At 47.0% G+C, this 22,529-nt stretch overlaps 1 protein-coding gene across 2 annotated transcripts in view; it reads right to left on the bottom strand.

Annotated features, from left to right (window-relative positions):
• Window positions 1-22,529, bottom strand: part of rab11fip3 (RAB11 family interacting protein 3 (class II)) — a 173,504-nt gene that overhangs the window by 38,229 nt on the left and 112,746 nt on the right. Inside the window, exons 5-6 of one of the 2 annotated variants that reach the window (XM_063059483.1) lie at window positions 2,521-2,694; window positions 1,900-2,031 (exon numbers count right to left, since the gene is read on the bottom strand). In XM_063059483.1, the coding sequence (XP_062915553.1) occupies window positions 1,900-2,031; window positions 2,521-2,694 (306 nt within the window). The remainder of the gene's footprint in view (window positions 1-1,899; window positions 2,032-2,520; window positions 2,695-22,529) is intronic. The other variant, XM_063059484.1, reaches the window with a different exon arrangement.

The raw sequence follows: 22,529 nt of genomic DNA, 5'->3' as shown, positions 1-22,529 counted from the left end.
CATGTAACAGGAGACACAGGATGAGATACAATACAGCAAAACCTATGACAGAATTTCATGCCGTCTGTGCTGGCACAGTGAAAATGCTGGAAACACTCAGGAGACAAGAGAGCGTATGTGAGGAGATAATCTGTGCTACTGAATCAGAAATGATCAGGTTTTTTGACCTGATCTGAAACAGTAACAGTTTCTCTTTACACACAGAAGCTGCCCGGCCTTCTGGCCATTTCCAGCATTTCAGATTTCAACTGATCAACTTGTGCTTGGCTGATTAATCGACTTTTGGCAAACGGAAAGATCCTGCAAACAATGTATACCAAGGGGTTAATTTAAATCCTGTACATAACTATGAGAAATCTAGCCAAAGTAAATAGCAAGGATTAATCTAGCAGAGCAGAGCCAGATTAAACTGATTTGTACATTTGATGGAGAGTGAAAAGCTTGTTGTTATATTCACTGGGTGGGTCTGGAACTTGCTGCCTCTAAGCGGGGAGGCAGAAACCCTTACATTTATGCATTACGTGGATGACCACTTAAACAAGAATGCACTCTAGAAAACAAATCACTGGCTGACAACCAAACCACTTCACTAAATACAGTTTCCTTGTTTGCGCTGGATTTGCTCGTGTCTCGAGTATTATACACAGTTCTGCTGCCCCATTAGAGGCAGGGTCTCAAGGCTTTGGAGAGGGTGCAGAAGATGTTTACCAGGATGCTGCTTGGATTAGAGGATATGTGCTATAACGGGAGGTTGGACAAACTTCAGTTATTTTCTCTGAAGTATTGAAGCTGAGGGGAGATATCACAGAGGTTTACGAATTATGAGAGGCATAGACAGGGTTGAAATGTCTGTTACCAGAGGGCATGTGTTTAAGGTGAAAGGAGATGTGAGGGGCAAGTTTTTTTTTTAAACACAGCGTGGTGAGTGCTTAGAATACACTGCCTGGGCTGGTGGTAGAGGTAGATACATTAGGGACTTTTAAGAGACGCTTGGATAGGCACAAGAATGTGAGGGAAGTGAAACGATATGGATATTGTGTAGGCAGAAAGGAGTAGTTTAGTTGTCTATTTGATTACTAATTTAATAAGATTAGCACAGCATTGTAGGCCGAAGGGCCTGTTCCTGTGTATGTTCGATGGTCCCTAGCTCACTACCAGTTGTCACACCACACTCTCTCATCAAGGAAACACAACATTCCTGGCAATTACTAATCGTCATGAATTTTCAGAAGCGAGCCTCTCAACTCTTCATGGTCCTCTACGATGGCAAGATGGATCCTTGACCTCACAATCCCCTTTTGTGACCTTGCACCTTGCTGTCTACCTGCACTGCACCTTCCCCGTAACTTTAACACTTTATTCTGCATTTTGTTATTGTTTTATCTTGTTCGACCTTAATGCACTTTGTAACGAGTTGATCTGTGTGCAAGCCAAGTTTTTCACTCTGCCTCAGTGGCTGTGACAATCATAAACCGATTTAATTTTCAGTTACAGTTAACACTCACCTGTTAACTTCCACAGACTTGTCATTTCCCAACACAATTGACCCCTGACGGCCAAGTCACAGGTATATTTAAAGCAAAGGTTGATTGGTTCTTGTCTCACCAGGGCGTCAAAGGTTCAGTGACAAGACAGGAGAATGGGGTTGAGAGAGATAATAATCAACTATGATGGAATGGTGGAGCAGTCTAAATGGGCCAGGTAGCCTAATTCCGCTCTAGTGCTTTAAGGTTTTATTAGAACAGATACCTAGTGCAATGACTTTCCTCAAATGAACGCAAGCAGGAAACTTCAAATTCCATAAGAGGTACAACCTCTATGTCTAAAACAACAGGACACGGATCAACCCGTAAACAAGGAGAAATGCTGATCAAAAACAAGGCAGAAGCATGCAGTTACCTATTCATTTCCAGACTGCTGATGCGAGCAGAGAGATCTTCCAGACGATTGATTTGTTTATGACACTGGGTGCAGTAAAATTCGAGCATTTCTTCCCCAATGATACTTTGCAAAGTTGAGGTGAAATGATCACTGGAAAATCAGAGGGGTATTTGGGAGATGAGAGAAACTACTGATTACAGGGAGATACATTGCAAAAGTGACTGGGATACAGATTTTTACACAGCAAAGGCTTGCAGAAGAAACATACATCTGAGATGAGCAGTCACACAAGACAGTCATTTACTAAACTTCTTAACCCAAAGTTCCCTGATCACTTATATACTTCCCTTCTTAGTGACAAAGAAATGAATCTACTTTTCACGAAGTCTGTGATAGAACCATTCAAAGGCCAATGTCATTCACACAGATCCCATTCTCAAACCTGACAACCAACACTCAGCCAAGAGCAAGACTGCTCGTGGTCTGCTCACAAGCACTACTGGAGCAGGGATTCCCATCCTTCTTTACGCCATGGACACAATACCATTAAGTAAGGGGGCCCTTGGACCCCAGGCTGGGAACCCCTGCACTAGAGCCACTTTCCAATCAATAAGCAACCTTCACCAGCAAAGACCTTACCTGGGACAAAGCAGTGCTGAGCGATTTAAGTGGCCATTGATGCCGAAGCCTCTGTCCTGACATAAACTGCTAGATGCAAAGTCATTCTCGTTGCTCTCTCCATAATCTTCAAAGTGCTCTTCGGTGCTAAGGAGAGAAATGGCGGAGCTTATCGAGACGTTATGCTGATGGGTCCTGGCAACAGGAAATACCATAAGAAAAGAGATTAAGTAGCAAAAGAAATCTGTCATAAGCTTTTTCATAGAGTAACATTACTGATCCACTTTCAAGGCAGTTTCCTTGACCTCTGAGGAAATTACTGTGTGATGTTTCTCCTTTCACTAAGGATGGCATAACTGGAAGATATAATTTACCTGCTGAGTGTACTAAACATTCTGTTGATCTGCCCCAACCAGATCAGTAAGCAATGGAGAGGACACTCCATACACATTCTTATTCTCCATAGTTGTAAAGCTAGGCACAAAATTCCCAGAGAAAATCCAAGATGGAAATGCAGAGCTGAGGATGCACGTGGGCTTCTGCAACTCCCAGCAATTCACCAATCCTGTTTGAGTGCCGCTTTTCATTGCTCGATTGTGTCCCTTTGGATGCCGTCCAAATGTGGTCCAGCTTTGCCAGGACTTTACACAGTGCAGTTTGGGTTTGCCAGGACTTTACACAGTGAAGTTTGGGTTTGCCAGGACTTTACACAGTGCAGTTTGGGTTTGCCAGGACTTTACACAGTGCGGCCCAGCTTTGCCGGGACTTTACACGTGCAGTTTGGGTTTGCCAGGACTTTACACAGTGAAGTTTGGGTTTGCCAGGACTTTACACAGTGCAGTTTGGGTTTGCCAGGACTTTACACAGTGCGGTCCGGCTTTGCCAGGACTTTACACAGTGCAGTTTGGGTTTGCCAGGACTTTACACAGTGCGGTCCGGCTTTGCCAGGACTTTACACAGTGCAGTTTGGGTTTGCCAGGACTTTACACAGTGCGGCCCAGCTTTGCCGGGACTTTACACGTGCAGTTTGGGTTTGCCAGGACTTTACACAGTGCAGTTTGGGTTTGCCAGGACTTTACACAGTGCGGTCCGGCTTTGCCAGGACTTTACACAGTGCGGTCCGGCTTTGCCAGGACTTTACACAGTGCAGTTTGGGTTTGCCAGGACTTTACACAGTGCGGTCCGGCTTTGCCAGGACTTTACACAGTGCAGTTTGGGTTTGCCAGGACTTTACACAGTGCGGTCCGGCTTTGCCAGGACCTTACACAGTGCGGTCCGGCTTTGCCAGGACTTTACACAGTGCGGTTTGGGTTTGCCAGGACTTTACACAGTGCAGTTTGGGTTTGCCAGGACTTTACACAGTGCAGTTTGGGTTTGCCAGGACTTTACACAGTGCGGTCCGGCTTTGCCAGGACTTTACACAGTGCGGTTTGGGTTTGCCAGGACTTTACACAGTGCGGTTTGGGTTTGCCAGGACTTTACACAGTGCGGTCCGGCTTTGCCAGGACTTTACACAGTGCGGTCCGGCTTTGCCAGGACTTTACACAGTGCGGTCCGGCTTTGCCAGGACTTTACACAGTGCAGTTTGGGTTTGCCAGGACTTTACACAGTGCAGTTTGGCTTTGCCAGGACTTTACACAGTGCGGTTTGGGTTTGCCAGGACTTTACACAGTGCGGCCCAGCTTTGCTGGGACTTTACACAGTGCGGTTTGGCTTTGCCAGGACTAAGATGAAACAATGGTTCCATAAGGTTGTCACAGCCAGGGGAGAGGGGGGTTGGCAGGTAGTGGCAATAAGCTCCCACCGCCTGTTAAATACTCCCAGTGGCGTACGTTCCAATTAGCTTCTGACAACCAAGTCTAGCTCTCAGCCTTCAAGTGTGGCTTAGTTACTAAACCCGGTGGAGTCGTTTCTACTTACAGGAGAAGGGGCAAAGGCAGGCTACTGGCACCTTCTTGCCAGTCACTTCAGGCAGATGGGTCTGGTCGGCTATGGTTGGCAGCTCATCTAGAAGAAGGAAAACTCTGATCTCAAACCTCCGCTGCCGTGTGGCCATATCCACTCATGGGGAAGGTTTCAGGAGTAAACCGCGAGAAATATTCCGGAGCTGGAGTCCCTAAGGCAGTCCTATATTGAGTTCAATGCTGACTGGCAACTCCTGTGACGAGTCAAACCATTTCAGTCTCTACTGTTCCTCTGGATTCATCAGCTGTGAGGAGAGGGGAAGCCTGCTGCATGGGTCACAGCTTGCCCCCCATATCATACCACCCTGGCTTGCGCATGACAGCTGGGACGTAACATCCATGGTCGACTCCAACCACCAAAGGGCCTCACGATAAACTAAGTCATGTCAGACTTGAGGATAAGCTCAGCACAAGGCAGAGGAGGTAGGTTCTGCGTGCTGGAAGCCAAACATCTGCCGGGGATGTTGCTGTAGCGTTCCACTGGACAGTGTGGACACACAAAATTCTGCAGATGCTGGAAATCTTGAGCAACACACATAAAATGCTGGAGCAAGTCAGGGAGCATCTATGCAGGGTAATAAACAGTTAATGCCTCGCCCTGAAAATTGACTGCTCATTCCTCTCCATAGATGCTGCCTGACTTGCTGAGTTTCCCCAAAATTTTGTGCATGTAGCTCCGTGGAATAGTGTGCTTAGCCAGTCTACAATCTCCGGCCTCCCCCATAAAGTCAGGAACAGAGATGATCAGTGATATTTTAAAATCTGTTCAAAAGTTTTTAAGACAATAAAGGAGTTTATTTGTCCATAGTCAGCAGATGTCCTAGGGAACAGTCAGGCATGAACTGTCTAATAACAAGTTCAATCACCTAGCCGTGACACTTAAAGGCATTTAGCCCATAGCACTGGCCCTCCTGGGAGTCACAACCGACCATAAACTAAACTGGACTAGGCATGCAACACTGGGGCTACAAGTGGGTGCATTTCCCAAAACTCTTCAAAGCCTTTCCACATCCCACAAGGGAGAAGTCTGGAACGTGATGGGATATACAGGTATTTTAATGTAATGGAAACAGCAGTAGGGTGGTTATATCATTGAACTGAAATAACAGAGTTCAAATCTTAGATTCATTGGCTGCTTTAAATATAGTTAATGTATAAGTAATGTGTCCAAGAGCAGTAAATCCGCTCCCATCATAAACATTCAGCATTGTTTAATGTCATTTCCTGTACGCAAGTATAAAGGGGAGCAAAATAATTGTTACTCTGGATCCAAAGCAGCATAAAAAAGAACAAAAATAAAAAAAATGATAAATATAAATACATAAGATAGCTTCTACAGTATACATCTATTGTATATCCATAAGGTGACGCCAGGCACAGGAGTGTCCCTGCTTAAGATATCTCATTTTTCCCTTTTCAAGGTTCTTTTGAAGACCCTGACCTGGAGTTACACTCTGACTGGTTCTCTGCAGGAATGGGACCCGCTCTCAGGGCCTCACGACCGGCCACTTTTTGATATCCCAAAGATGCGCCCAGGAAAACTAGCATGCCTTCAGGGTGCTGGATTTTGGTGGTTCTGGAGACGGGATGACTCTAGGCCGGTGCCCCTGACTGAGGCTTGGCGGGAGAACACGGAGTTTTGTGAATAGTAGGTTAGTTGCCATGGAATGTGTTCCCAAAGACCTGAGCCTTTCTGGGCCAACTCTCTGGGCACAGAGCTTGGAAAAAGCAACCCAACAGACTTTTAATATCATAAATCAGCGAGTTGTTTATCTCATGTCTCTCCTCTTGCTGTGGAACAGGGACACCTCTTTTTCCCTTATTAGAGAGAGAGCGAGCCTGTGGTATGTCGAATTACTGGGTGAATGAGTAGTCTTTGGGGTACTGCAAGTCTGTATCTTTACTGATGCTTTGCTGCACGCTTGAGTGCTCAGTGGGGGGTGCCGATGCTCTTTAGTTGGTGAGGGTGGAGGGGAGGTCCATTGCCTTGCTGCTGCTTGTGGGAGGGAGGAGGATCAGGGGTGGGAGGCTTTGGGGTTCTAACATTTAACTGTCATTCATTCTTTGGGGTACTCCTCTGTTTTTGCAGATGTTTGCAAAGAAAAAGAATTTCAGGAGGCATATTGTATACAATTCTCTGACATTAAATGTACCTATTGAAACCTATTGAAGATGACTAATAGGAAACGATAAAGTAGTGGCGGTTGGGGTAGTGGAGGGGTCGGTTAGAGGGGAAAGTAACTTTTTGAGTCTGGTGGTCCTGGCATGGATGCTACATAGCCTCCTCCAAGATAGGAGTTAGACAAACCATTCATGAGGAAGGGGAAGGGTCTTGATGTGCAATGTGGTCGACTGTTAAAATGGGAAATTGCTGGATTCCATTAAGCAGCAATAGGGCACTTACAAAAATTAAAAGAATTAGACACAGTCAACATGGATTTTTATGAAAATAAAGTTGCCACTAGCTGCTTGCAAAGTGTCACTCTCCAATTGTTTTCTTTCTTGTAAGCATTGTGTATGGTAGGTTGGTTGTCTGTCCTGTGAGGGGGAGTTTTTAAAGCGGAAAAGCCGTTGCACTGGGGAAGGTCCACTCTCTGACCCTGGCAGTCCGAGTCCAGTGGTATGAGTAGTCATCACAACTTGACTGCAGTGGATGACCGTGACTTTGAAAGTCTGTGTATTATATACGTTTAATTTATGGTTTTCTTGAGAATGTTGCTTATATAATGCTATTTGCCTGTGAGGCTGCTGCAAACAAATTTTTCAAGTTTATATAAATAAACTTACATTATGAATGGTAAATCTGGTTTTAAGGTCGCAACTAGAAGTGAACTATTTGGGTTTTCAAAAGGCCTTTAAAAATGTGCAATACTCGATAATGGGACAGTGGTGTGGACTGGTTTACAAACAGAGAATAAACCTATCAATTGTGGGTTAGCAGGGTGTGACTAGTAGGATGCTGCAGGGATCTGTGCTGTGAGCCTACCCACGCTGGAAGAGTGACTCAGGCACAACATATCCAGGGCTTTTGGATGGCACTTCAGGGAGGCTGAAGAGGGAAAGGAGGAAGAGGAAACAGGGCAAGGGAAAGTACAAGCACAGCACAGATGAAATACAATATGGAAAATGGTAAGATTACCCACTTGGCAAGGGAATAAAAGGCCATAGTTATTTCATTATTTTAAGAAGTTTTGAACTTCAGAAAGATGTACGAGTTCTTACAGGCAGCTCACAAGTAGTTAGAGTAAGCAATTCAGAAGGCAAATGAATTAAGTTGGTTGTTAATGCAAGAGGATTTGAGCAAAGAATAATGGCATCTTGTTTGAATTACGTACGATCCTGTCAAAACCACAGTTGGAATATTGGGTAGTGGCCAGGCTTTCCCACCCAAAGAAGGATAACACTTGAAACAGAGAGTGTGCAGTGAAGGTTCACCAGATGGATTCCTGGCGTGACAGGTTTGTCTTACAGCAAGGGATTAACCAGACTGGTCTACATTCTCTTGAATTTAGAAAAATGAAAAATATGCAGCTTTTTTTTTTAGTAGCTTGACAGGGTAACAGTGGACTCACAGAATCATACAGCACAGAAACTGGTCATTTGGCCTAACTAGTCCATGCTGACCAACATGTACCTGCTCAAGTCCATCTTAAATGTTACTAATGTACCCCTCAATCACTTCCCCTAGTCACTCACTGGAAAGACTGACCACCCTCGGAGTGGAAAAGGTTGTGCCTCAGGCTCCTATTAAATCACTGCCCTCTTATCTTAATCTATATTCTCTCATTCTTGATTCCCCTATCCTGGGAAAATGATTGTGTGCATTCACCCTATCTATGCCCCTCATTATTTCATAGACCTTTATAAGATCAATACACCTCTATAAGAGTTGATATTTCTGCTAAACGGTGTCCAGAGCCATGATTCAGTCTTACCACAGTGGCACGGTAGCGTAGTGGCCAGCATAACGCTTTACAACGCTAGCAATCAATTTCCACTACTGTCTAAAAGGAATTTGTACGTTCTCATCATGCCCACGTGTTTCCTCCGGGTGCTCTGGTTTTCAAAGACATATGGGTTGGGGGTTAGTGAGCTGTGAGCATGCTATGCTGGAGCCAGAAGCATTGTGACACTTGCAGCCTGCCCCCAGTAAATGCTCGGATCGTGTTGGTCATTGAGACAAACAATGCATTTCACTGTACATTTGACAAATAGTTATTTTTATTTTAACGTAAGGGATTAGCCATTCTGGACAGAGAAAGAAACTTTTCCATCCTTCAACTTTTTCACTAAAACCTGTGTGGATGAGTGTGTATCTACAAAAATGCTGTATATTCCCAACCTAAAAGCCGTGGATGAACCAGGAGCTTCGCTGTCTGCTGAGGGCAAGATCTGTGGCATTTAAGTCTGCCGACCCGGGTCTGTACAGGAAAACCAGGTATGACTTGTGAAGGACTATTTCAAGAGCAAAGAGACAATTCTGAGCGAGGTTGGAGGTGACATCAGATGCACATCAACTGCGGCAGGGTTTGCAGGACATTAATTCTAACAAACTGAACCCCAATAGCATGAATGGCAGCGATGCTTCACTACCAGATGAGCTGAATGCCTGCTATGCCCGTTTTGAAAGGGAGAATATAACTACAGCTGTGAAGATCCCTGCTGCACTGGGTGATCCGGTGATCTCTTCTCAGAGGCTGATGTCAGGCTCTCTTTCAGGAGGGTGAACCTCGCAAGGCAGCAGGCCCCGATCGAGTATCAGGTAAGGCTCTGAAAACTTGTACCGACCAACTGGTGGGAGTATTCAAGGAAATTTTCAACCACCTCTCTGCTATGGTCAGAAGTTCCCACCGGCTTCAAAAAGGCAACAATTACGCCAGTGCCTAAGAGTAGTGTGAGCTGCCTTAATGACTATCATCCAGTCGCATTCACGTCCACAGTGATGAAACGCTTTGAGAGGCTGAACCCCTGCCTCAGAAAGGACCTGGACCCACTGCGATTTACCTATCGCCACATAGGTCTACACCAGACACAGTCTCACTGGCTCCTCACACGGCCTTAGATCACCTGGACAATACAAGCACCTGTGTCAGGATGCTCTTTGTTGATTATAGGTCAGCATTTAACACCATCATTCACACAGTCCTGATCGATAAGCTACAGAACCTGGGCCTCTGTACCTCCCTCTGCAGTGATGAAACATGATGTGATAGAGGTGTACAAGTTAAGAGGACAGATTGGGTTGACAGCCAAACACTTCTTCCCAGGGTGGAAATGGCTAATACAAGGGGACATCATGTTAAGGTGACTGGAGGGAAGAATAGGGGGATATCAGAGGATTTTTTTTAAAAAAACAGATAGTGGTGGGTGCGTGGAATGCCTTACCAGGTGGTAGAGGCAGATACATTAGGGACATTTATGAAACCCTTAGATAAGCACAAGGATGATGGAAAAGAGGAGGTCTATGTGGGAGGGAGAATTAGATTGATCTGAGAGTAGGTTAAAAGGTCCGCACAACGGGCCCATACTGTTTCATGTCCTATATTCTATCTTCTGCCCCTCTTGTGCCACAGAGCCACCAGTTGAATCATAACCTTCCACTCTGCCACATTCCCGAGAGGCCACCTTCCCCAACAGTTTCCAGGACAGTATCTGCCAGGGAGGGGGCACCGTTACTGGAGACTTCTGAACTACTTATCTGGCAGTAACCCCATTCCATCCCGCCTATCGGACACGCCCATGTTATCCAGCATCAGAGATAACCTACTGAATCCATCCACAGCTCTGGCTCCAAGATGTGCTTAGGTGAGCAGGATCTACTCGCTGCACATGGCCACCAGAGATAGTGGGTATGTCTGTAACTACCCACATTATACAGAAACATTTCCCAGACCTAAGCCGCCGCACCCCGGCCATGAAATCTTTAGACTCAAACTCTTTAGTCTCAAACCTTATTTCAATACTAAATACAGCAGGGTGTTTATTTCACTCCAAGCATTATTTACTATAAAACAAATCCTTGCACGTAAGGCCACGTCAGTGGGTATATTGTACGTGAAAGTTGAATTACCCTCACATTGAAAGAGCCCCTCTCCTGCGAATGGCTGCGGAGGCCAATTCTTTGAATATATTTAAAGCAGAGGTTGACAGGTTGCTGATTAGTCAGGGCATCAAAGATTAAGTGGAGGAGGCAGGAGAATGGAGTTGAGAAGTATAATAAATCAGGCACGATGGAACAGTGCTGCCGACTCAATGCAACAAATGGCCCAATTCTGCTCCTATGTCTTATGGTCTTAAACTAATGAACTCCAGAAGTAATATAAACGGTTAATACCCATCTGACATTCAGCAGCTCCCTTCAGGCATCTCACCGTTTGAATCCCGATGTCATGTCCGGACTCAGCGGAGAGGCACTGCATTGACCTTTTGAAATGTCTCCTGCCATTTCATGCCAAGTCTACAATGCAGCCTTCCCTCGCTCCACTCCAATTCCTCGCTCACTGAATTCTCACGCCCTATGGTAACTTAGTTCTGGTGTACACACCTGGTACTGGGAAACCACCTGGTTTATACCTGCTGACTCGGGAAAACCAGTTGTCCCTTTGCAGCTTCTTGTTTATGTTTGACCAGGGGTTTACTTCTGTCAGATTCATTTCCTGAGCTACTGGTTAGACAAGTTTCATTTGAAAGAAGCTGGCAAGTTATAGCCTGCGTTTTGTACGATGTATTTGGTGATTTTGCATTTAATAAATCCTATGGCAAAGGGGAAGTACACGAGAAGCTGTAGTTGACAATTATCAGCTTGTTTCTCACTCGAGATTTTTACCCCATAATGAACAGGGGCATTGCAACCAATTATTTATAGCACACTGATCTTATCCTGGAAAGATCATACCATTTTCCCACATCTGAGGGCTCTACGACTCACGCTCTTGATGTTAATTGCTTATTTATTTATTATTATTTTTCTTTTTTTGTATTTGCACACTGTTGTATTTTGCAGGTAGTTTGTTGTCTCTGTGTGCAATTCTTCATTGATTCTGTATTTCTTTCTATTTACTGAGAATGCCAGTAAGAAAACGAATTTCAGTGTTGTATATTTATTTATTTATTCAGCAATACCGCAGAGTAAGCACTTCCAGCCCTGCCATCCCAGCAACCCCACAACCCCGTTTAACCCTAACTAGAAGATGAATCTCAAGGCCACACGTAAAGTACATGTATGTACTTTGATAATAATGTACTTTGAAATTTTCAGAAACAGCGTGGCAGGGCATTACTGTGTTCTTCACTGGGGCCAAGGAGAAGAGGCTTATGCCACCAATCTACCGACCTTGACTCTGTTACATAGCATTACTCCTCAATAACCAAGGTCAACGCGAGTGCCTGTTAACTGTAAATCATTCTTCTTTTTGGGAAACCCCTTCTCAGTAAAGCTGGGTAGAAAAGCACTCACTTCACTCCAGTGTGGTGCATCATGGCTGCACTGTGAGTCTTTTGCAAAATAGGAGAATGGAAATGCTACCATTTGCAGGTTCCCGAACCGGTCACATACCTTCCTGCCTTAGAAATATTGCTAATCCTTCATTAAAAATTAGCTTTGTCACATGTACATTGGAACAGACAGTGAAATACATGATGTGTTCAATCAAATTAGCCAGGATTGTGCTGGGCAGCCCATAAGTATCACATTTCCAGTGCTAACATAGCATACCCACATAAGCCTATATCTTTGGAATGTAGGAGGAAACCAGAGCACCTGGAGGAAGGCCCACAGTTGCATATTTAATATATCAGTAATATTTGAGTAATGCTGTAAATGCATTGTTAGCTTAAGCATTCTTTGTTGCTTAAATAATTCATTATGGTTATATTATGAAGTACATGAATAGCACGTTATCAAGCCACCATGTCATACACGTGCACGTCGCTTAAAGTAAAACCGGATGTACACGGTTTTTTTCCTGGTGCCCTCATTTCCCTTTCAATTAGCTTTTATTACAAAACACCCATGCAGTCAGGGAAAGAATGTACAAATTCCTTACAGCCAGCAGCAGAAATGAGCCCTGATCTTACAGCTACTGTGGTAAAGCCATGCATGAACTACTATGCTACCACGCAGCTCCATCATCCACTCTATCACAGCCAGCACACCCAGGGAAGAGAAAGCAGTTCAAGGACTTTTTTTCCAAAGGCTTCTAGAAAAACACTGTTTCAATAACTGACAGGAATCCCAGATCTGTAAGTGCTCAAAATGGAATCACAGTAAACTGGAAGGCATCAATATCATACATCAGCTCCTGCCCCATTGCTGTTCAAATCTTCTTGAATGCCAGCTGAACAGGAGATTGGCAAACTGAAATAAGTGTAGAGGAATTGTTGGCAATCATTCCCACTGCTGACTTGCAATGGAAGAAAGATTTATGAAGGAGCTGATAGCTGATCCTGGAGCACTCCTGAACAATGGCATACAGCTGAGATCATTCATAACCAATTATAATCATTGCCCTTTATGGGAATATGACCAAACAATGAAGTGTTTTAATTCTTGAGACATCTGAATTTTCCCTTTGCCCTTTGATGTCAAAGCCATCGACTTGTCTTGCCTCTGGAGTCCTCTTTGATCCATGTTTAGATCAAGGATATAATGGAGGTCTGGATCGATATGGTTCCTACATTCGGCTCAGCATTCAGCTGAAGTTTTCAAACTATGGTCAGTTTTAAATCCATGAACTGAGCCATTGGAACAGCTGACTCATTTAAACTCCAAGGAACACTGTGGTAACTGTTTGCATTTGACAAGAGTTCCACTCAATAAACCAATCTCTGGCATGTCTGGTTTCCTTGACTGCGACTGTACAAACATTTCTCTCAAGCTTGGACCAACACATGGGAGTCCCTTCCTCACCCAGCCAGTCACAGCACAGCATATCACACTACACCACAGTGTTTATTTATCAATGCCACTTAAACCAAAGGTTTTGAAAAGATACTATTTATAGTTTTTCAATTGCCCTCACATTTAAAGAGCCCCTCTTAAATGGCTGTGGAGGTGAAGTCATTGAAAGCAGAAGGTGATAGGCTCTTTCCTTGTAAAGGTGTCAAAGATTACAGGGAGAAGGCAGGGACATAAATTAGCCATGGTGGAGTGCCTGAGCAAACACAACAGCCTAACTCTGCTCCTGTGTCTTATGGGACATGAAGATGCAGTTGTACAACTCATTGGTCAGGCCTCACTTGGAGATTTGTGTACAGTTTTGGTCACCCTGTTATAGGTGTTATACTTCCACAGACATGCAGTGGATAATATATTGACTGGCTACATCAGATCCTAGTATGGAAGCAACAATGCCCTGGAATGGAACATCCAACCAAAAATTAGTGGATACGGCCCAGTCTATCACAGGTAAAGCCCTCTCCACCATTGAACACATCTACACAATGCTGCAGTATCCATTTTCAAGGACCCCCACCACCCAGGCCATGCTCTCTTCTCACTGCTGCCATTAGGAAAAAGGTACAGGACCATCAGGACTCACACCACCAGGTTCAGGAACAGTTACTACCCCTCAACCATCAGATTCTTGAACCAAAGGGGATAATTACACAAAACTTCACTTGACCCATCATTGAAATATTCCCACAACCTATGGATTCAACTTCAAGGACTCTTCATCTCATAAGTTGATATTTAGTGCTTATTTGCTTAATATTATATCTTTCTTCTTGTAATAGCAAATGTTTGTTGTCTTTTGCATGCTGGTTGAACACCCAACTTGCTGCGGTCCTCCATTGATTCTATTATGGATTTATTGAGTGAGCCTGCAAGAAAATGAATCTGAGGGTTGTGTATGGTGACATAGATATACTTTAATAATAAAGTTACTTTGAACTTTGAAAGATGTGGTTAAACTGGAAAGAATGCAGAGAAGATTTACAAGGATGTTGCCAGGACTTGAGGGCCAGAGTTAGGGGGAGAGGTTGGCCAGGCGAGGACTTTATTCCTTGAAATGTAGGAGAATAATCAGTAAACTTATAGACGTTTTAAAATTATGAGAGACAGGAACAAGGACTTTTCCCATATGGTCTAAATATTTTTCTAAAAGCCTGCAATGAATGTTGGCCCTCAGAAAACAACTGTCTAATTCCAGGTGTCTACATCTAATTTGAAACATTTCTGGTTCCTGAGGGAAATGACTGAAAATGGTGTCAAAGGTGGACAGGGTGGTGAAGTCAGTGTACGGTGTGCTGAGCATTAAGCGTTAAGAGTTGGGACGTTATATTGCAGTTGTACAAAACATTGGTGAGGCCAGACCTGGAGTAGTATGTACAGTTTTGGTCACTCTGTTATAGGAAAGCTGTCATTAAGTTGGAAAGAGTGCAAAGAAAATTAAGGAGAATGCTGCCAGGACCTGAGGGCCTCAGTTACAAGGAACATTTGGGTAGACAAGGAGTTTATGCATTGGAAATAAGAGACTGATGAGTGACCTTACAGAGGTGTATAAAATCACAAGAGGTGGAGGGAACCAAAAACTAGAATGCATAGGTCCAGGTAAAAGGGGAGCCATTTAAAAGGGACCCAAGAGTCAACATTGTCACTCAGAAGTTGGGGAGTAAATGTAATAAACTGCCCAGAAGGTTGGGTGGGGGGAGATATGTAATAAACTGCCATAGAAAGCAATTGGGAAGGTACAATAACAATATTCAGCTTAGAGTGTGGATAGGAAAGGTTTGGATGGATATGGGCCGAATGCAGGCATTTAGAAGCAGCTGAAGTTGGCACCTTGGGCTGGCATGAACAAGTTGGGCCAAACAGCCTTTTTGTGTGATGAATGATGATTTGACATGCATCATATTCAGACAAGAGTGGCTGGAGAGGCAAGGACATTCCATAAGAGCAGAATCAGGCCATTTGCCCAACAAGTCTTTTCCACCATTCCATCACGGCTGATTTATTATCCTTCAATGCACTTCACTCTGCAACCTTTGACACTCTTACTAATCAAGAACCTATCGACCTCTGCTTTAAATATTGCCAACGACTTGGCCTCCAGAGCCATCGGTGGCAATGAATTGCACAGATTCACCACAGTTTAGCTAAATAAATTCCTCCGCATCTCTGTTCTGAAGGGACGTTCTTCTATTCTGAGGCTGTGCCTGCTGGTCCGAGACTGCCCCACTATATCAACGACTGCCTGAGAAGTGACTTCGATCCACTGCAATTTGCCTACCGGAGCAACAGGTCATAAGACCATAAGACATAGCAGCAGAAATAGGCCATATGGCCCATTGAGTCTGCACCATTCAATCATGGCTGATCCTTTTTCCCTCAATTACAGATTGGTCGGTATGATGTGGGCATTACTGAGTCGTGACTGAAAGAAGGCCATGGTTGGGAGTTTAACATCGAAGGATATACTTTGTATCAGAAGGACAAGCAGGAAGGCATAGGCAGTGGTGTGGCTCTGTTGGTACGAGATGGAATTACATCTTTAGAAAGAGGTGATATAGGGTCAGAGAATGTTGAATCTTTGTGGGTGGGGTTAAGAAACTGCCAGGGTGAAAAACCATTGTGGGATTTACATATAGGCCTCCAAGGTTGAGATTGCAAAGGGAGCTGGAAAAGGCATGCAATAAGGGTTATGTCGCAATTGTAATGGGGGACTTCAATATGCAAGGGGTTTTGGGAAAATCAGGCTGGCGTCAGACTGCAAGAATGGGAATTTGTTGAATGCCTATGAGATGGCTTTTTAGGGCAGCTTGTGCTTGAGCCTACTCGGGGAAAGGCTATCTTAGATTGGGTGTTGTGTAATAACACAAACCTTCTGAGGGAGCTTAACATAAAGGAACCTTTAGGAGACCGTGATCATAATATGATTGAATTCATACTGCAGTTTGAGAGGGAGAAGCATAACTCACATGTATCGGTATCGCAATGGAATAAAGGGAATTATAGAGGCATGAGAGAGGAGTTTGCCTGGGTGTATTGGAGGAGGATACTGGCAGAGATGAGGACAGCAGAGGTGCCTGAAGTTTCTGGGAATAGTTCACAAGGTGCAGGACAGACATGTCCCACAGACGAAGTGTATTCAAATGGAAGGGGAAGGCAACAGTGGTTGACAAAGGAAGTTAAGGATTGTGTAAAAGCCAAGGAAAGGGCATACAAGGTAGCAGAAGTGTGTGGGAAGCTTTTAAATTCCAACAAAAAGCAACTATAAAAGCTATAAGGGAAAAGATGAAATATGAGCCTGTGGCGACCCACTTTCTGGCACCCACGAACCGGCTCACAACAGCGCGTGCAGGCAGAGGGCCGGCCCCAAAAAGGGCGCCAGGCCATCTTCACCAGCAGGGGGGAAATCCCGCGCAGAAAGGGTCCGGGAATATGCATTCCCCACAGCAGTCCCGCCCAGAGAGGGCGGGAACAGGAAGGCTTTAAAGCAGGCCGCGAAGTTTGAATAATTGGCAACTCCAACTCACCGACTCCGTGTGGTTATTCTAGCGCTGTGTGTAGCGCACCGCTACATTTGGTGACCCCGACGGCCCAAATGATATTTGGGCCAGAGATGACCGACGCCGCATCTGTTCACGCAGTTTCGTTACAACTGCCAGGCTTTTGGCCGCTGAGACCTCGTCTGTGGTTCGAACAAGCAGAAGAACAATTCCACATTCGGCAGATAACCTCGGAGTCCACTCGCTACTACTACGTGCTGAGCTCTCTCGACCAAGAGACTGCTGCACAAGTTGAGGAGTTTATACAGTCGCCCCCAGAGAACGGCAAATACACAGCATTCAAAGCCCTGCTCATAAGGACTTTTGGACTCTGACGGCGTGAATGAGCACGCCGCCTAATGCACCTGGATGGTTTGGGAGACAGGCCGCCGTCAGCATTAATGAACGAAATGCTGGCCCTGGCTGAAGGACACAAACCCTGCCTCATGTTTGAGCAGGCATTCCTAGAGCAACTGCCCGAGGACATACGCCTGCTGCTGTCCGACACAGATTTCAGCGACCCCCGGGAGGTGGCGGCCCGAGCAGATGTGCTGTGGAATGCCAGGAAAGAGAGAGAGGCGCCCGTCGCACAGATCACCAAGCCGCGTGCCCAACGACAGACCAGACCGGGCCCGGCAGCAGAGCCCAACGAACAATGGTGCTTCTACCACCAGCGGTGGGGCACAGAGGCCCGCCGCTGTAGACCACCCTGCAAATTTCCGGGAAACGCCAAGGCCCAGCCGCCGCTGATGGCTACGGCGGCTGGCCATCAGGACAGCCTCCTGTACGTCTGGGACAAGCAGTCGGGACGCCGCTTTTTGGTCGACACCGGAGCGGAGATCAGCGTCTTACCTCCAACGAGTTACGACACCCGCAACAGAGAATCGGGACCCACACTGAGGGCCGCAAATGGCAGCACAATACGAACCTACGGCACCCGCACGGTGCGGCTACAGTTCAGCTCCAGCCGGTTCACGTGGGACTTCAAACTGGCCGCCGTGGCCCAACCACTCCTAGGGGCGGATTTTCTGCGAGCCCACAGCCTGCTGGTCGACTTGCAAGGGAAGTGACTAGTCCACGCCAAGACTTTTCAAACATTCTCCCTGGGTGAAGCTAAGTTGCCAGCCCCACACCTGGACTCCATCACGCTGTCCAACGATGAATTCACCAGGGTCCTGGCAGATTTCCCATCAGTACTGACACCGCAGTTCATGGCAGCCATGCCCAGACACGGAGTACAGCACCACATCCCGACCCAGGGACCACCCCTCCACGCCCGTGCTCGAAGGCTTCCCCCGGACAAGCTCCGACTGGCGAAGGAGGAGTTCAAGAAGATGGAGGAATTGGGGATCATACGACAGTCTGACAGCCCATGGGCCTCCCCCCTGCACATGGTGCCCAAGGCAACGAGGGGCTGGAGACCATGCGGTGACTACCGCAGGCTGAACGAGGCTACAACGCCAGACCGCTACCCTGTGCCGCACATTCAAGTCTTCGCAGCAAACCTACACGGCACAAGAATCTTTTCCAAGGTAGACCTCGTCCGGGGATACCATCAAATCCCGGTACATCCAGACGACATCCCCAAAACAGCACTTATCACCCCGTTCAGACTTTTCGAATTCCTCTGAATGCCGTTTGGTCTAAAGAATGCCGCACAGACTTTCCAGCAGCTAATGGACGTGGTGGGACGCGACCTGGACTTTGCATTCATCTATTTGGACGACATCCTCACAGCCAGCAGTAGTCGGCAGGAGCATCTGTCCCACCTCTGCCAGCTCTACTCCCGCCTGAGCGAATTCGGCCTTACAATCAACCCAGCCAAATGCCAGTTCGGACTCGATACCATCGACTTCCTGGGCCACAGGATTACTAAAGACGGGGCAACCCCGCTGCCCGCCAAGGTAGACGTGGTCCGCAACTTCCCCCGACCCAACACAATCAAAGGCCTGCAGGAATTCGTGGGTATGGTGAATTTCTACCACCGTTTCCTCCCCTCAGCAGCCCGAACCATGCGCCCCCTGTTCACTCTAATGTCGAGTAAGGGCAAGGACATTACCTGGGACGAAGAGGCCGCAACTGCTTTTGTTAAAACCAAAGAAGCCTTGGCAAACGCCGCGATGCTAGTGCACCCCAGAACGGACGTTCCTACTACCCTCACGGTGGACGCATCCAACACAGTAGTCGGTGGAGTGCTGCAACAACTCATCGAGGGTCGCTGGCAACCCCTGGCGTTCTTCAGCAAACACCTACGACCACCCGAACTCAAATACAGTGCTTTCGACCGGGAGCTATTGGCACTATACCTGGCAATCCGGCATTTCAGGTACTTCTTAGAAGGTAGGCCCTTCACTGCGTTCACAGACCACAAACCGCTTACCTTTGTGTTCATGAAGGTGTCCGACCCCTGGTCGTCCCGCCATCAGTGACATCTGTCCTACATCTCAGAGTACACGACGGACACCCAGCATGTTTCGGGAAGGGACAACGTCGTGGCGGACGCACTTTCCAGACCGACCATACAGGCCCTGTCCCAGGGGGTGGACTATGCAGCGCTGGCAGAGGCACAGCAGGCAGACGCTGAGATCCCCAGTTACAGGACTGCAGTCTCCGGTTTGCAGCTCCAAGACCTCCCCGTAGGCCCAGGTGAGAGGACCCTACTATGTGACGTAGCTACCGGCCAACCCCGCCCCGTCGTCCCAGCAGCCTGGCGCCGGCGGGTGTTCGAATCCATTCACAACTTAGCGCACCCCTCCATCAGGACAACTGTCCGGCTGGTCTCCAACAGGTTCGTGTGGCATGGGCTGCGTAAACAGGTCAGTGAATGGGCCAAAGCGTGCATGCAGTGCCAAACGGCCAAGGTGCAGCGGCACACCAAGGCTCCGCCGCAGCGGTTCGAACCCACTCGCCGGAGGTTCGACCACATTCATGTGGATATCGTGGGGCCCCTGCCAGTGTCGCGAGGAACCTCCTAACTATTGTAGACCGGTTCACCAGATGGCCAGAGGCAGTCCCGCTCACCGACACCACCTCCGAATCCTGCGCCCGAGCACTGATCGCAACCTGGGTAGCCCGCTTCGGGGTACCGGCCCACATTACTTCCGACAGGGGCGCCCAGTTCACCTCCAGCCTCTGGTCGGCTATGGCCAACCTTTTAGAAACACAGCTACACCACACAACTGCCTACCACCCACAGTCGAACGGACTAGTGGAGCGTTTCCACCGTCACCTGAAGTCGGCTCTCATGGCCCGCCTGGAGGGGCCTAACTGGGTGGACGAACTTCCCTGGGTCCTGCTTGGAATCCGCACGGCGCCCAAAGAGGATCTGCACACCTCGTCAGCCGAGTGGGTGTACGGCACACCCCTGGTCGTCCCAGGAGAGTTCATACCAGCCCCAAGGGGGCAAGAGGAAGAACCCACAGCAGTCCTGGACAGACTACGGGAGAGGCTCGGTAACCTGGCCCCCATACCCACTTCACAGCACGGACAGAGCCCGACCTGCGTACCCAAAGACCTGCAGAACTGTCAGTTTCTTTTCGTACGACGGGGCGGACACTGGGCACCGCTACAGCGGCCCTACGAGGGGCCGTTTAAGGTGATCAGGAACAACGGGTCCACCTTCATGCTGGACATTGGGGGGAGAGAGGAGGCTTTCATGGTGGACCGACTCAAACCGGCCCATGTGGACTTGGCGCAGCCGGTCCAGGCTCAGGCACTGCGGCGCAGAGGCAGACCTCCCAAACAGAGGCCGATCCAGACTGTGGACATTGGGGGAGGTATCGCCGGTTCTGGGGGGGGGGGGTTATGTGGCGACCCACTTTCTGGCACCCACGAACCAGCTCACAACAGCGCAAGCAGGCAGAGGGCCGGCCCCAAAAAGGGTGCCAGGTCATCTTCACCAGTAGGGGGAAAATCCCGCGCGCGGCAAGGGTCTGGGAATATGCATTCCCCACAGCAGTCCCGCCCCAGGGAGGGCGGGAACGGGAAGGCTTTAAAGCAGGCCGCGAAGTTTGAATAAATCTCTTTATCGCAACTCCAACTCACCAACTCCGTGTGGTTATTCTAGCGCTGTGTGTAGCGCACCGCTACAAGCCAATAATATAAAGCAGAACACCGAAAGCTTTTTCAGTGAGTAAAAGGGAGGTGAGAGTTGATATTGGACCACTGGAAAAAGATGCTGGTGAGGTAGTAATAGGGGATAAAGGAATGGCAGTCTTTACTGTGGAAGACACTAGCTTCCAGGAGGGCGTATAGGAGCGAGATTTGCCAACTAGTGGGGTGGTGTCACCTGGCACTCAATGTCGGTAAGATGAAAGAGCTGATTGTGGACTTCAGGAAGGGTAAGAGAAGGAACACATACCAATCCTCATAGAGGGGTCAGAAGCGGAGAGAGTGAGCAGTTTCAAGTTCCTGGGTGTCAAGATCTCTGAGGATCTAACCTGGTTCCAACATATTGATGCAGTTATAAAGAAGGCAAGACAGCGACTGTATTTCATTAGGAGTTTGAAGAGATTTGGTAGGTCAACAAGTACACTCAAAAACTTCTATAGATGTACCGTGGAGAGCATTCTGACAGGCTGCATCACTGTCTGGTATGGGGGGGGGGGGGCGCTACTGCACAGGACCGAAAGGAGCCTCAGAGGGTTGTAAATTTAGTCAGCTCCATCTTGGGTACAAGCCTACAAAGTACCCAGGACATCGGAGAGGTGTCTCAGAAAGGCAGCATCATTATTAAGGACCTCCAGCACCCAGGGCATGCCCTTTTCTCACTGTTACCATCAGGTAGAAGATACAGAAGCCTGAAGGCACACACTCAATGATTCAGGAACAGCTTCTTCCCCTCTGCCATCCGATTCCTAAATGGTCATTGAAGCTTTGGACACTACCTCACTTTTTTAACATATGTAATTTCTGTTTTTAGCACGATTTTTATCTCTTCAAAAAACAGATACTGTAATTGATTTATTTTATTTATTATTATTTTATTTTGGTTTTTTTTCCTTCTATATTATGTTTTGTATTGAACTGCTGTTGCTACGTTAACAAATTTCACGACACATGCCGGTGATAATAAAACTGACTCTGATTCTGATTTTGATGTTAGCAAGACCAAGGAGCTGGTTGTTGACTTCAGGAGGAGGAAACCAGAGGTCCATGAGCTAATCTTCATCAGAGGATCAGAGGTGGAGAGGGTCAGCAATTTTAAATTCCCCTTTGTTATTATTTCAGAGGACCTGTCCTGGGCCAAGCATGCAAGTGCAATTACAAAGAAAACATGGCAGCATCATTTACTTCCTTAGGAGTTTGTGAAGATTCGGCATGACATATAAAACTTTGACAAACTTCTACAGATGTGTGGTGGAGAGTATATTGACTGACTGTATCACAGCCTAGTATGGAAACACCAACACCCTGAATGGAAATCCTACAAAAAGTAGTGGATACGGTTCAGTCCATCACGAGTAAAGCTTTCCCTACCATTGAGCACATCTAGACAAAATGCTGTTGCAGGAAAGCAGCATCCAGGACATGCTCTCTTCTTGCTGCTGACATCAGGAAGGAGCCTCAGCACTCAGA

This window comes from Mobula hypostoma, chromosome 9, assembly GCF_963921235.1.
Source record: "Mobula hypostoma chromosome 9, sMobHyp1.1, whole genome shotgun sequence".
In the NCBI taxonomy this organism is placed as follows: domain Eukaryota; kingdom Metazoa; phylum Chordata; class Chondrichthyes; order Myliobatiformes; family Myliobatidae; genus Mobula; species Mobula hypostoma.
The sequence above is the reverse complement of the archived record's forward strand: the minus strand, read 5'-3'. Positions and strand labels throughout refer to the sequence as shown.